At 31.2% G+C, this 14,042-nt stretch overlaps 1 protein-coding gene across 1 annotated transcript in view; it reads left to right on the forward strand.

The window, feature by feature from the left end:
• Positions 1–14,042, forward strand: part of LOC106468138 (basement membrane-specific heparan sulfate proteoglycan core protein-like) — a 151,119-nt gene that overhangs the window by 40,153 nt on the left and 96,924 nt on the right. Inside the window, exons 18-23 of the mRNA XM_022396444.1 lie at positions 1,305–1,544; positions 5,168–5,281; positions 5,953–6,080; positions 7,815–7,901; positions 10,171–10,229; positions 11,276–11,373. Coding sequence (XP_022252152.1) covers positions 1,305–1,544; positions 5,168–5,281; positions 5,953–6,080; positions 7,815–7,901; positions 10,171–10,229; positions 11,276–11,373 — 726 coding nt within the window. The remainder of the gene's footprint in view (positions 1–1,304; positions 1,545–5,167; positions 5,282–5,952; positions 6,081–7,814; positions 7,902–10,170; positions 10,230–11,275; positions 11,374–14,042) is intronic.

Consider the following 14,042-nt stretch of genomic DNA (forward strand, 5'->3'; position numbering starts at 1 on the left):
TATTTTGAAGAAAGAAGACCAAACTATTATAGTAACTCATTCCACAATTGTAAGTGAATCACGCACAGAATACTAGTGCGATAGTAATAGAGAAGATAATTCAGCTTGTCAACTGAATTTCTAAAGTAATTCAATAGGCCTAAGTGGACTTTTGACAAGGAGAAAAGTATAAATATAGTGATTATGATATGCCTGAAGTGCGTGCTGTCTTATTGCTACTAAGTCAGACACCTACTATAGAAGAATCCTGAGCCCAACAACAACATAGTATATATGTAAAAGCCTTTTTATTTTGATAATTGGCAAAGATTAGATTTTTAATTTCTTACACATTCCTTATTTCATTCCATAGGGTGCTAAGTTGTTAAACAAAAATGTTCATATATCACTCACATATTCTCTGGTCACATCATCAAATAATCATACAAACATATTTACATTTTCAGAGATGGAGTTATATCATGGTTAATCTGCAAAAAAGTATGTTAGAACAAGCTGAAATTCCTGATAATGAGTATTTATTTAGCAGAATCATCATTATTAAAGACCATTTCTTTGAGCAGCTTTTCAAAGACATTCCGTTACTAATCATGACCTACTGGGGTGAAATCTGTTACTCTTGAGGTAGATTATGGTGTGAAGGTTGTCATAGGTCACTGTAACATAGCGTATATTGTACCTAAAAATCAATGCATTGATTGTAACAGGATCTGTTTACAATAAAACACAAAGTGTTTTGCAAAGTTAGTGAATTAAGCCATTTTCAACCCCAGAAGGAAAGTTAATTCAGTGATAAAATTGGTCCTTTAAACCTTGATTCATAACTTATCTAAACACCCACTCTTTCTAAATTCTGGGTTCCTTAAATAAGATAGCATTAGTCGCTTTTCAAAAGTACTAGTTCAGATCCGAGTATGTCTGAAGAAATTAGTCAACTGGAAAACAGATTAGTGTTTGTGGTGCTTAACAAGCCTGTTCATACTATTAGCAAATGTATTTCTTTTAACTAACGAGACTGTCTTAATCTATAGCATTCAGTAAATATTATGTAAAAGATGTAGCAGTAAAAACCTAAAATTCAAAAATAAGATATAATATTATTGAAAAAAGTTGGAAGTTAACACACTAAACTAAATGAAAGAAATATAAAACTTAGCTTTTGATATGTTGACCTTTCACAAATAAAATAAGGTTTGTCTTGTTCTGGTAATCTTAAATGAAAAACAGGTTGGCTATATCAGGTATTCTGAAAACCACATTATATCTTTAGTATTGATGTTTTATATGTGTTTTGTGTTACTTAGAAAAATTGGCAACTTGTTGATGTCAGGGGACCCATGGAAGCAACACGAGAAGAATTCATGACAGCTTTAGCAAATGTAGAAGCACTTCTGATTCGAGCTTCATTCCACTCCAATATGCAGGGAAGCTCTATTAAAGATGTAGAGATGGATACAGCAGTACCTGAGAGTACAGGGCAACAGTTGGCTGTGGAAGTTGAGCAATGTGTCTGCCCTCCTGGCTACATTGGTCTTTCTTGTGAGGTATGAAATAATGGCTGTTGACAATCTTTAGATAAACATATATTTTGTTTGTTACAGGACATTCTAGCAACAGATGTTGACAACAAGTAATTACAATGTCACTACCATACATAATAACTAATTTAAATAACATTGCCAGTATTTGAAAAGCATGCTATAAAGTAACAATTTCTCTACCTTTGCTATTTCCAAAATATAATCCAAAAGCTTTGAAAGAATCAGAGAAGTGGCTAGGTGCTTAAAAGATACTTGGCTCAGGCTCGTACCCCCAAAACTCCTGAGAATAATTGGGTATTTCAACATTTTGCAAAACACAAAGTACAATGACATACAAATGAAGTATTTCACTACAGTAGTAAGAAGAAACAAGCTAAATAGTATATGAAGTATCATAGTAACTGTAAATTTACAAATCCAAAATGATCTTAAACAAACACATAATTGGACATCATACTTTTAAATATTAAACTCTATTTTCATATATATATAACTTAATAGATAATATTTACTTAGAAATTATTTGGAAAGCTATAGTGCTGGAATCTGTGTCTGGGGAGCCCATCTTTGATATAGTGGTCAGTGATGGCATCCTCACATATAAATTCCAGCACACTTGTTTCAATTCAAAGCACTGCAAGGTGCTCTAGTCTAGTTTGTCCCATTATGCTTCTCAGCCAGGTTTAGTTCTGTTTTATAGTGTTTAGAAAGTGTGGTTAAGTTCTCTGTAGAGAGAAGACTGCATCCCTGAATTCCCATTGTTAGCTTTGCTTTAAAGCTAGTGAACTGCTGGTGAAGTTCAGAAAGTATCCAATCTAGACAAGAATGGAATAATTTTGTCCTTGTGATATCTTTTGTGCTGACATCCTCACATACACCATTTGCAGTTCCAACCATGAAATCATCCATGCATTTTTGTTTTCTCCTTTGCACTGATGTTTTCTTGATGTCATTGCTGTTGTTGGTGCACAAGATCATTGATTTTTCATGTATTTCTTTTGTTCTCGTATTCTTTAAAATGCTACATACTGCTTCTTTAAAATTGACTGCTTTTGATAAATCAAGTATTTCTTTTTGGAACAGCTAATGGAAGCCTACTGTTGTGCTGAGGAGAGAATGAAACATAAACAGACTGTACACTGTAGGCAAATTTCACAACTTTGCTAACAGACCAATGGCTATTAAAGACTTCATTTCCGAAAAGGCATTGCTAAACAGTTGAGAAGTTTGTTGTCAGCACATTCACAGAACTTACCTGACAAGACTAGTATGTAATTGAAAGCTATACCAGTTCACTTTGTTTTAATCCAAGTTGAGCTTGGACATTTTTGAATCTTTGATGTATCAGAGATGTAGTACAGAAGGTGTATACACTTTCCAGAAGATTAAAAAAATTTGTAACTTCTTTGAGTTGGTTGGCATAACGATGGACATAAATAGCTCCTGGGTAATATTTCAGAAACCCATATGTTTGTGCTATGCATTGAAGACTATCTGACTCATTGGCTCTTAGGCATTGTTGTATTGATTTGATGATTAAACCTGCATTAAAACCTTTTAATTTGCTGAATCCCATAAAATCCTCTTTCACTGAACTAGTTTCTGGAACAACATACTGTACACAGAGGGCTAATTGGTCCTTATTTTTGTCCCTTACTTCATCTGCCATGATTGTATACATTCCTGATTTCTTTATTTCACTGACTATGCTGCATTTCATTTGTTTTGAACAACACTGAATAACTTCATTCTAAGATGAAGGGGAAGTATAGCTAGCATTTGCTGGTGCTTTGTAAGTTTGAAGAAATGGGTGAAATTTTGTCAGTAAATTCAAGCACTTGATAAAATTTCCTCTGTGTTGGCTTCTTCAGTTTCATTGAGGCCTCTACGTATATTACTTGTTTCCAAAGAATTTTTGTGACGCCAGTGTTGTGCCATAAATACTTTTCTTTCTCTGATCTCGTTTATATTGCTGTGCACCTTCCCATCTCTGAAGGCTGCCCAAGTCAGCATGTTTGCCTTATGAACCACTTCCTTTTCATGCTCTCTAAAGGAATATAATGCCCTCTTCCAGTGTTTGAAGCTATTATTATTCAATACATCCATGTGTGTCTTGGCCTAAAGTCCTTGCATGCAAAACAAAATGCAACATACAGGTTGAACAGAGTATTCCAACCACCTGTCTCAATCCAGTGGTATTGGTAGGAGCAATATATTTATTCTTAATACCTGAATTCCTTATTTGTCAATAATTGTTGGCTGGATGGTTAATAACAGGATTAGTGCAGCTGAGGTTAGCACAGTATCCTTATGACCTGTCCTACAATACCTTCAAAACACTAATATGCTATTCCTTATTTCACACTTAAAATGAGCTTTTACTCATTTGTATCAGATAATGCAATTATACAAAAAAAGCTATAGCTTGAAACAAATCGCAAGAAATGACACATCAATTGTTCATAAAATACACAATTAAACAGTACCTTTCATGTCAAAACTACAATGAAGAAACAACCTTCGCACAGACAAAAATTCATCACTACGATCCAGGTTGACATTGACAATAGAACACCAGTTTACAATCATTCGTACTAGTGAGATCACAAAATAAAGTACAGATATATTCAGTTAATTGCCAAACTTTTTGCTTGACAATAAGACTTCTCGGACAGCTGAAATTCTTCTTTATATAAGATCAAAGAACTTTCATCGTGTTTCCAGGTTGTTCTACTAAATTAGTTTTTACTGTACGTCATGAAAATGCAACTTGATAACATAAAAATGTGGCTTGACCAATGACGGTTCTCTTTCTTTTTGCAGGAGAAGAGTAAGGCTTCTTCTTTACCATGACTTGCACTGTAGACTGAAGTTTAGCAATTTTTTGGCTAAATTTCAGAACTTTGGGAAATTTTCAGTGTCTGAGTATAATACCAGCTGGATATTCAGGGCACTGTATGGCTGTGCCTACGGATGCTTGTTGAAAAATTATTCTATGCCAAGTATTGGAGAAAGACATATATCAACAATATTTAATACTGCCAACCTATAGGCTTAAAGTTGTTGCTGATGGCAATCCAAGCATTCTGTATATTTATCAGCATGGTAAAAGAACTAAACCAGAACATTACATCTATTATTCTGTGTACAGTTCTTAGTTAATATTTATCAAATATTTGTGTTTAAATTTAGAAAAAGGTAATTTCACTGTGTTCAAGTTATAATTATAATAATTTTGCTACAAAGCTAGATGCAATGGAAAAATAAAAGTAGTATTGAAGAAGAGAAATATTACTAACATTCTTGAGATTCCAGTAGATTGTGGGTATAAATAATAAGTCTGCCAACAGTGAGGCCTACAAAACATTTTTCAAAGAAAATATGTCTTAAATGAGATTTTTCAGAGTAAAAATAAACATACGTTTATAGGTGCACATGTAGTAATTTGGTACTTTTTATGGTAAATTCTTCCAAGCATAACATCTTTATCACAACAGATTAAGTGGTAATGATTGAGGCAATAGAATTAGAAAACAATAGTAAATATTAAACTTGAATATATGGAAATAGCAATGCTGTTTTACATACATGAATTAGTAGCTATCTATAGGGTTGAATGTTTTCAGGAATGTGCACCTGGCTATATTAGAGACAACAGTGGTCCTGGATTAGGAAGATGCACTCGTTGCAATTGTAATGGACACTCAGAATCATGTGACCCAACTACAGGTGTATGCTTGGTAAGGTTAAATTAATATAAATTAGGATTATGCTAACTAGATATTTGAATTTTACTAAATCATTATAAAGATAGTCATAGTTTGCAGAATTAATTTGTAAGGTTATAAATACAATATATATATACATATATATATATATATATATATATTTTACTTCAAAAATTTGATTTTATAAAATAGGCTAATTTAGGATCAAACTTGCCTCACAGCAACAGTTGGCCTGTATTAACCTGACTAGGCTATTTCATAATCAGTTTATAACTGGTCTGTTGTTACAGGGAGACAAGTTCAATCCTCTGTAGGCCTATCTCATAAATAACAAATATTTTAAAGTAAAACTAAGAAATATACTTCCATACCTATTTACATCTAATAAAAATGTATATTTTATTGGTATTTTGATAACTATTAAATAGTTATATTTTTGGTCATAGTTATGGCATAGACTTTATAATATCTCAATCATAAATTTGTTTATTGTATTGTATGTTTTAAATTCTATTGAATATACCATGCATTAAACATAAAATAGAAAAAGTGTTTTATAATATGCTCTCAAACAATATATTAACTATATTATAACTAATAGATGTATCATTTGTTTCTTTTTATTAATCAAGTTTAATTTTGTTCAGATTTTTTCATTTCTTTTTTTGTTTTTTCATGTTAAGCGATGTCGACATAACACTGTTGGAAACAGCTGTGAACAGTGTTCTAGTGGTTATTATGGAGATGCTACCCGAGGAACACCTGAAGATTGCAAGCCTTGTCCATGTCCTCTTACTATATCCTCAAATCAGTGAGTGTCCTGATTATTTTTATAGACAAGCCATACCCTTCAAACATTTGGCTAGTGCATACATGACACACACTTAAGGCTGACCATAATGATCATTTTTTTAGTTTATAAAGCCTATGGCTATATTACTATTTACTACAGATCCAATGTTGTGTTTTCTTTTTGTGAGCACCAGAGAATGAGTTGTCACATAATGCTGTGGGTAATTTAAAAAAATTATGGGTTTTCATGGTAATAATTACAGGTAAACACCAAAATGAGTTGACAAGTATATTAGTGAATATATCAGTAGCTTGGAGCTGCTTCAGTATTTTTAAACAGCAACAAAAGTACAAAGTAAAAAAAAAAAAGTAATAAAATCAGTTCATCCAAAGCTAATGAAATGCAAGTCTTGTAGTGGAAATTGAGATGAAATAAAGTAAGATTGTAACACTTCATTCATCACTGTTTGAAAATGGTTTTCAGATGTAGAAAAAAAAACACTTCAACTATACTTTGGTTATTTTAAGACATTCACTTAATCCAAGAATCTTTCAGTCCAAGTGGGATATATGTATATATATAGTAAATATTTTAAAGTAGTGTACCAATCTAATAATAGTTTTTATTTATCAAGATATATAACAAATTAATCGACAGTTAAACAATGTAAAGATCACATATGAAAAAAGAAATAATTCTCATAGTGTTTCAGATTTAATTATGCTCAAACAGTTTAATTTTATGTTTAATGTCAAATTTATAGGTGGAGTGATTATTGGAGCTGAGTTCAGGATGTCACAAATCTGTTGTTCTCTCTGAAAAAGTTTCATTTTTGTCTTGACCTGTTCTACGGATCATGTTTTCTCTTATTTCTTATTCCCCTCTATTTTCTATTTCAAATGAAATTCATTAAGCATATCTAAAAATATGAAATTTTTGTATATTTTCCTAAACAGTGTTTCAAATTTTCAGTTTGTAAATAAATAAAATTTAATAAGGTTTAAATATTCTTTTGATGTCAGACTACTCTTCTCACAGATTTTGAAACTTACCTATTTTGTATCATGCAACACCACTACTTTGCGCAGGTCGAAAAACATTAGTAACATTTGCAGTGGTGTTTTGTATGTTAAAAAATTGTAAAAATCTAAAATATTAATGTCATAATCAAACTTGTAAATATATGTATAGCACTGGATTATTCTGTTTACTTGATTTTCTGTAGCTATTTGATATATACCTATCTTCAAGTTAAATCAACAATAAAACTTAACAATCAATACAATTATGTAAAATTATTATATGTGTGATTGCATCCACCAGCAAGACAAAAGTTTTCATTACGGTAATTATTGACAGGCAAGACTAAATGCAAGCAGCAGAAATATTAAAAATAAGTACAGAAATAATCTTTTGCAACATTTATGTATTATTGTAAAGAGGGCAGCACAACACATTGATTAACAGTTGGATAACAAAGTGGAAATTTAGGTTAGTGTTCACCAGGTGGGAAACCAATTTCAGACTGCCATCTTTAATGTGATGACATAATAAGATGATATCTAATTAATTAATGAAAAAGAAAGTAAAGTTAAAATGTACATTTTCATGTTGAATGCAGTTTTGAGGTTTGTATATTGTACATCAGTATTTGGGTGTCTGATGTATGGTTGTTATTTGTAAAAACAAATGGTACAACAGACATAATTTGTGAATGAATATTAACTTATGTCACTGCATTTTCTGTTTCAGGTTTTCTAGAACCTGTTTTCAAGATAATGATGGACAGCCAACTTGTGACAATTGCCCTACTGGCTACTTAGGAAGAAACTGTCAAATGTAATAAATTTCAACTTCAATCTAAAACTAACAATTTTTTTTTTTTGCTTGTAAGTAGATAAAATGACTGCTTTAGCACCTGTCATGAGTAAATTGATAGTTTTATTTTACATTTTTAAACAAAATGTAGGATTTTCCTTCAAATATGGTTGTTCATTCTTGTGTGATTTATGTAAAGATTACTTTAAGTGCAAATTTGCATCTAATATGAAGAAGAGCAAAACCCTTCTTTTCTGCAAACATTGTTGCATTTCTATGAAATTTATAACTATGAAACTTTGTTTTAATATTGTATGCTGAATGTGAATTCCCATATTTTATCATTATTAGTTGTCACAGTTTCAAGTAGTTTGGCTGAGTTTTGTCTTCAAAACCCTGGTGCTCTTGTTTTGTTCTTTAGTGCACCATCATAAAATCTTAACATCTGAAATAATCCTACATGAAGATTTCTACCAGAATCATCTTTAATACTTCTGTAACTTTTTGAACTAATGATGAGGTGGTATGTCAGACCAAATAGCACCACCTAATGCATTTCTTTCATGCATCATGTTTATAAGTTCAACTCAACAATTCTAAAAACAAATAATGGTAATCTTATTATATAAAGCTGACATGAACAACTGTTTTGCCTTTTCTTTGTCATATAAGAACATTAGTTTATAGATATAATGCAATCATTAAATGGGAGAAACGAAGTGCATTCATAATTTTGATTTTAAAAAATTTAAATATTTCTTTATTCACTTAATGTACTTAAACTATCCAGACATCAGATCTTTTTGATGATTTTTTTCTATGTTTTATTGTGCACAGATGAGATGCTGTCTTGTCACTACAGGGAGTTCTCTTTAGGTAAATGGTTAAGTAATTTCATTGGTGGTTCCATCCCTAGTGAGCCTTTGTAAGTGGTCTTGGTAGGAACGGCAGTCATGGTGGATGGCCTCTGGCTTGGGAATCCATTTGTAGCTCCATCTATGCTGATACTATGAAAGTGCTCTCTTTGAACTAAACTAGTTGGCTGTTCTCTCATAACGTACTTTCAAAGACAGTCATGGTGGATGTACCTTTGGCTTTTACTGCCTGTCTTTCTAGATTCTATAAACCATATCATTGATTCTTTTGACTACAACATAGTCCTTAACTTTGGAAATAGTCCTATCTTACAACATAGTCCTTAACTCTGGAAATAGTCCTATCTTACATCATAGTCCTATCTTATAACATAGTCCTTAACTCTGGAAATAGTCCTGTCTTACAACATAGTCCTTAACTCTGGAAATAGTCCTGTCTTACAACATAGTCCTTAACTCTGGAAATAGTCCTATCTTACAATATAGTCCTTAACTCTGGAAATAGTCCTATCTTACAACATAGTCCTTAACTCTGGAAATAGTCCTATCTTACAACATAGTCCTTAACTCTGGAAATAGTCCTATCTTACAACATAGTCCTTAACTCTGGAAATAGTCCTATCTTACAACATAGTCCTTAACTCTGGAAATAGTCCTATCTTACAACATAGTCCTTAACTCTGGAAATAGTCCTGTCTTACAACATAGTCCTTAACTCTGGAAATAGTCCTGTCTTACAACATAGTCCTTAACTTTGGAAATAGTCCTGTCTTACAACATAGTCCTTAACTCTGGAAATAGTCCTATCTTACAACATAGTCCTTAACTTTGGAAATAGTCCTATCTTACAACATAGTCCTTAACTTTGGAAATAGTCCTATCTTACAACATAGTCCTTAACTCTGGAAATAGTCCTATCTTACAACAAAATCCTTAACTTTGGAAATAGTCCTGTCTTACAACATGGATTGTACAGCCATACTGTGTCATCACAGTGAAATTCAGTCCTATCAGCATTTACATTTTAGCAACTTTTCATCTTAGCACTGGTTGATTTAAGTTTAGTTTGGATAAAGTAATGCAGGGCAATTAATAGTGTTTCTTAATCTCACTTCATGCTTTATGTAAGACTACTGAGTGATGGTCCTAAGGGTGGGTATGAGCTCAGACAGTCTATTCGCATTTTCGTTTATCTTACAAACATCAGTGATGCTGGTGCATTGCCTTTAGTTTTTACTTGATTTAAAGTATTGATTTACCAAATCTCTCAAGTAATCTGTTATGTTAAATTAAGACTATATTCTTACTATTTACATGTTTGTTCATTATAACAGCATGTTAAAATTCAGAAATTCAAATAGTTCATACTTGAAATGGCAAAACATTTATGAATGTTATATTTTATATCATTTTAGTTGTGCTCGTGGATTTAAAGGTGACCCCCAGCAGCCTGGTGGTAGTTGTCAACCATTAGGTTAGTGCCATAAATGAAGTCTTTTACTCTATGTTATTATGAAAACTTGTTTTTATTCTCTATGTTCTTTGTAATAAATGTTTGTGGTTTTATTTTGTTGTTAACTGTTTTATGCCAAAAGTTTACTTTTATTCCATATGTTCTTTTGTCATTAACTATTTGTGTTTACGGTTTCATCAATTTGTCAAGAATATTTGGAAATATGTATAAAGCAGTATTATAAAATTTTTATCACTTTAAGGTGTGAGTTATATCAAGTAAGAAATATATGTAACACGTGTGTTGAGGTAGTTGTCTTCTGATGGAACGTAACCCTCACAGAATATAAATAAATAGTTTGGGGGACACTTAGTATTGACTGAACCAATTCACTAGAAAATTGGTATTTAACATGTAAATGGCCATTTAAAACAACCAAAATTCCCCTTTCAGAAATTTAAAAATGTTATCCTCCTTCTGGTTGTCAAGGAGGTTTGGAAGCTCTCTAGACTGGATTCACTTATTTACATAACAAGTGGCATAGTCATGTAATAGATTATCTGAATTAGTACCACCATTTTAACTTTCAAGATTTTCATACTGGGGATTTCAAATAGGGAAGACCAAGAGGATCTGTAGAGTTTTCAAGACTGACTACTCTGCTTTACATTAGAATTGACAAAAACATGTAAAAGGTAAATCATACAATATTGTGTGAAGTAGTTGTTTCCTGTGAATTTTCATGAGCAATTTTAACATTGTGGGTAGTAGTTTTTCCATGAATTTTCAAGGGTAATTTTAATATTGTAGGTAGTAGTTTTTTCCATGAATTTTCAAGGGTAATTTTAATATTGTAGGTAGTAGTTTTTTCCATGAATTTTCATGAGCAATTTTAACATTGTGGGTAGTAGTTTTTTTCCACGAATTTTCAAGGGTAATTTTAATATTGTAGGTAGTAGTTTTTTCCATGAATTTTCAAGGGTAATTTTAACATTGTGGGTAATCTTACAATATTTTGTTGATGTACTACTTTTTTAGATGAGTTATATAATAATATATAATTTCAGAACCCCAACCAGGTATTCAGGTTCAAGTGGAAAGTCCACGATCTCAAAGTGTTCCTGTAGACTCTACTGTCACCTTCCGCTGTACAAGTACAAGCTATGTTAGTAATGTAGCTAACCTTTAAATCATTTGTGTTGTTTACAGTACAATGTATTATATATAGGAAGTTTTATATTATGAGCTCTTTTAAATATGTAGGGTTTGCAAAGTACAGTAAAAGCTATATTATCCAGCATTTGCTGGACCTGGGAAGTGCTGGATAGTTTTTTTCTGGTTATGAGAGCATATCCAATATTTTACAGGAAACTTTTGACACCTTGGTGATGTTCTAATGTACAGTATTTCTATATCATCTATAACAATAACAGTTTTAAACAATAATAAATTTTGTTAGAAACCTTGCTTTATGTAAAGTCATTGTTTTCTAGCTAGAATTAGAAGCTATAACTTCAGGATGAAGAAAATATTTACTATTTGAATCACAGCAGTACATGCAGGTAACAGCTGAAGCTTGGTGGTGAAAAAGAACATAAATAAAGCTACATCACTGCCACTAAGTATCAGTGTCATTTAACTAGTCTCAAACTCTCAAGAACCTATGAGAGCATTCTGAAACATTCTGGATGGAATTGTAATGAATGCTGGTTCCTACAATGAGCATTTGTATTTGGAGATATTGAACTTTCAGGGTGTGAAGATGCTAGATAACAAAGCTTTTACTATATATTTAATTTGTGCAAATCTTTATAGTGATGGAAATTTAAATATATTTAGAAACTTTTTCTCTTAATTATATATGCTGATTTTCAATTTTGGAAAATGTCAGAGGACCAATGAAAATTACCAGAGTTGAGTGAAAAAGAAATACTTTAAGATTATTGAATTATCTACAAAACTATAAAAATACAACTAAATTCACTGTAACAATTAACTACCACAGTAATAATGAAGTATAAAATGTTAAAAAAAAAGATATAGACAACTTTTAAAATAGTTTTGAAATCTTGTATTTTCTTATTATCAAACTTTTAACACCTCAAAGTTACATAAAATGGAAAAATTTTAAAGATAATTCTCTTTCTTTAAGAACTGTTGCTGGATACTTATCAAACATTTACTCATTTTATGTTCTTAAACCACTTTCACTCACACAAGAAACTTCAGGCTAGTCTTGAATATCTCCTTGTCATGAAAAAGTAATTATGTAATTATGCTTCATGTAATTATTACAAATAATACGTAATATTTAAGATAAAAAAATAATTTAGACTGCAGATGTTATTTTTTTTATTTAACATTTTAATTTGTCTATTTTGAATTTCAAACTAAAGGTTTGTAAAATTAGCATTTCACAATCTATTTTGTCTCATATAAGTCACTGTCAAGGAGGTCTTTTATTTGGTAACACAACTCATTATCAAAACTTGATGATAGAGAAAAATATTTATTTGGAATGCTATTTATTTATTTACTTCATTAGATTTATAATTAACAGTGCATTAGTAACTGTTAAGTTAGGTTGAGATTGTTTTAGAAAGAACTTCAGTAGATCTACAGCTTACAGTGTATTAATAACTGTTATGTTAGGTTGAGATTACTTTAAAAGGAACTTCAGTAGACCTAAAGCCAACAGTGTATTAGTAACTGTTATGTTAGGTTTAGATTGTTTTAGAAGGAACTTCAATAGATCTACAACGAACAGTGTATTAGTAACTGTTATGTTAGGTTTAGATTGTTTTAGAAGGAACTTCAGTAGATCTACAACGAACAGTGTATTAGTAACTGTTATGTTAGGTTTAGATTGTTTTAGAAGGAACTTCAGTAGATCTACAACGAACAGTGTATTAGTAACTGTTATGTTGAGATTGTTTATAGGAGTTACTTCTCTACAACTTTAGTTAACAGTGTAATGCAAGGAAAGCAATTGTGCACCTTCTATAGAAATATGCAGTTCAAGTTATTATGTTTAAACATTACTATATTTTGAAATTGCCTTTGTTTCAAGGTCCTTCTTAATTCAATGAAAGTCAATTTCTTAGTGCTGTGTATTTCCAGAAACTGAACTTCCATTAATCATTACAAAATTTTATTGTTTTAGTAATGAAATGCCTGAATAATGATGTATTTTCAGCTGTTTTGCCATCTTTTAAAGCATGAAAACCTTGTTTAAGATATTGTAATTACATTGATGAATACTCAAATTTTGTTTTTAAACTATTTAACAAGTTTTACTGATCTTAATACATAATGGCTCAACTTGTTAGCTTATATACCTTGTTAGTATTAACTTGAGCTCCTACCAGGACAGTATAATATCAAAAACTAAACCTTTTGAAAGGACCAGAGTTAGCATGGTGAATGGCAATAGCAGAGAGGTTTACTGTAAGCAAATAAGCAAGCTTCTAAAATAACACTTTATTGAACTGTTGAGAAGGGGAAGAGACATAAGGTCCTACCATGCTCGCCATTAAGTATGAAACAAGATGATGCATCAACACTATTACTTTCCTTAATCTTAACTCTCTTCATGGGCTTGGTCAATCTGACCGACCATGTGACCTCTTTGTACTTGTTTACTCTTTATAGATTTAATACTTAACTCTCAATATAGTGCGTATATCTTCACAAAAATTGGCAGTCTTTCAGTTAACATTATAAGTCTTTCACATACAAAAAAATCATATTTTTTAATGATGTATTTTTAATAAACTAAAATAAAGATTTGTCCATGAATATATTGAGTATTTCTTTTGACTAATCTGTGTACAA

This window comes from Limulus polyphemus, unplaced genomic scaffold (assembly GCF_000517525.1).
Source record: "Limulus polyphemus unplaced genomic scaffold, Limulus_polyphemus-2.1.2 Scaffold2886, whole genome shotgun sequence".
In the NCBI taxonomy this organism is placed as follows: Eukaryota; Metazoa; Arthropoda; class Merostomata; order Xiphosura; family Limulidae; genus Limulus; species Limulus polyphemus.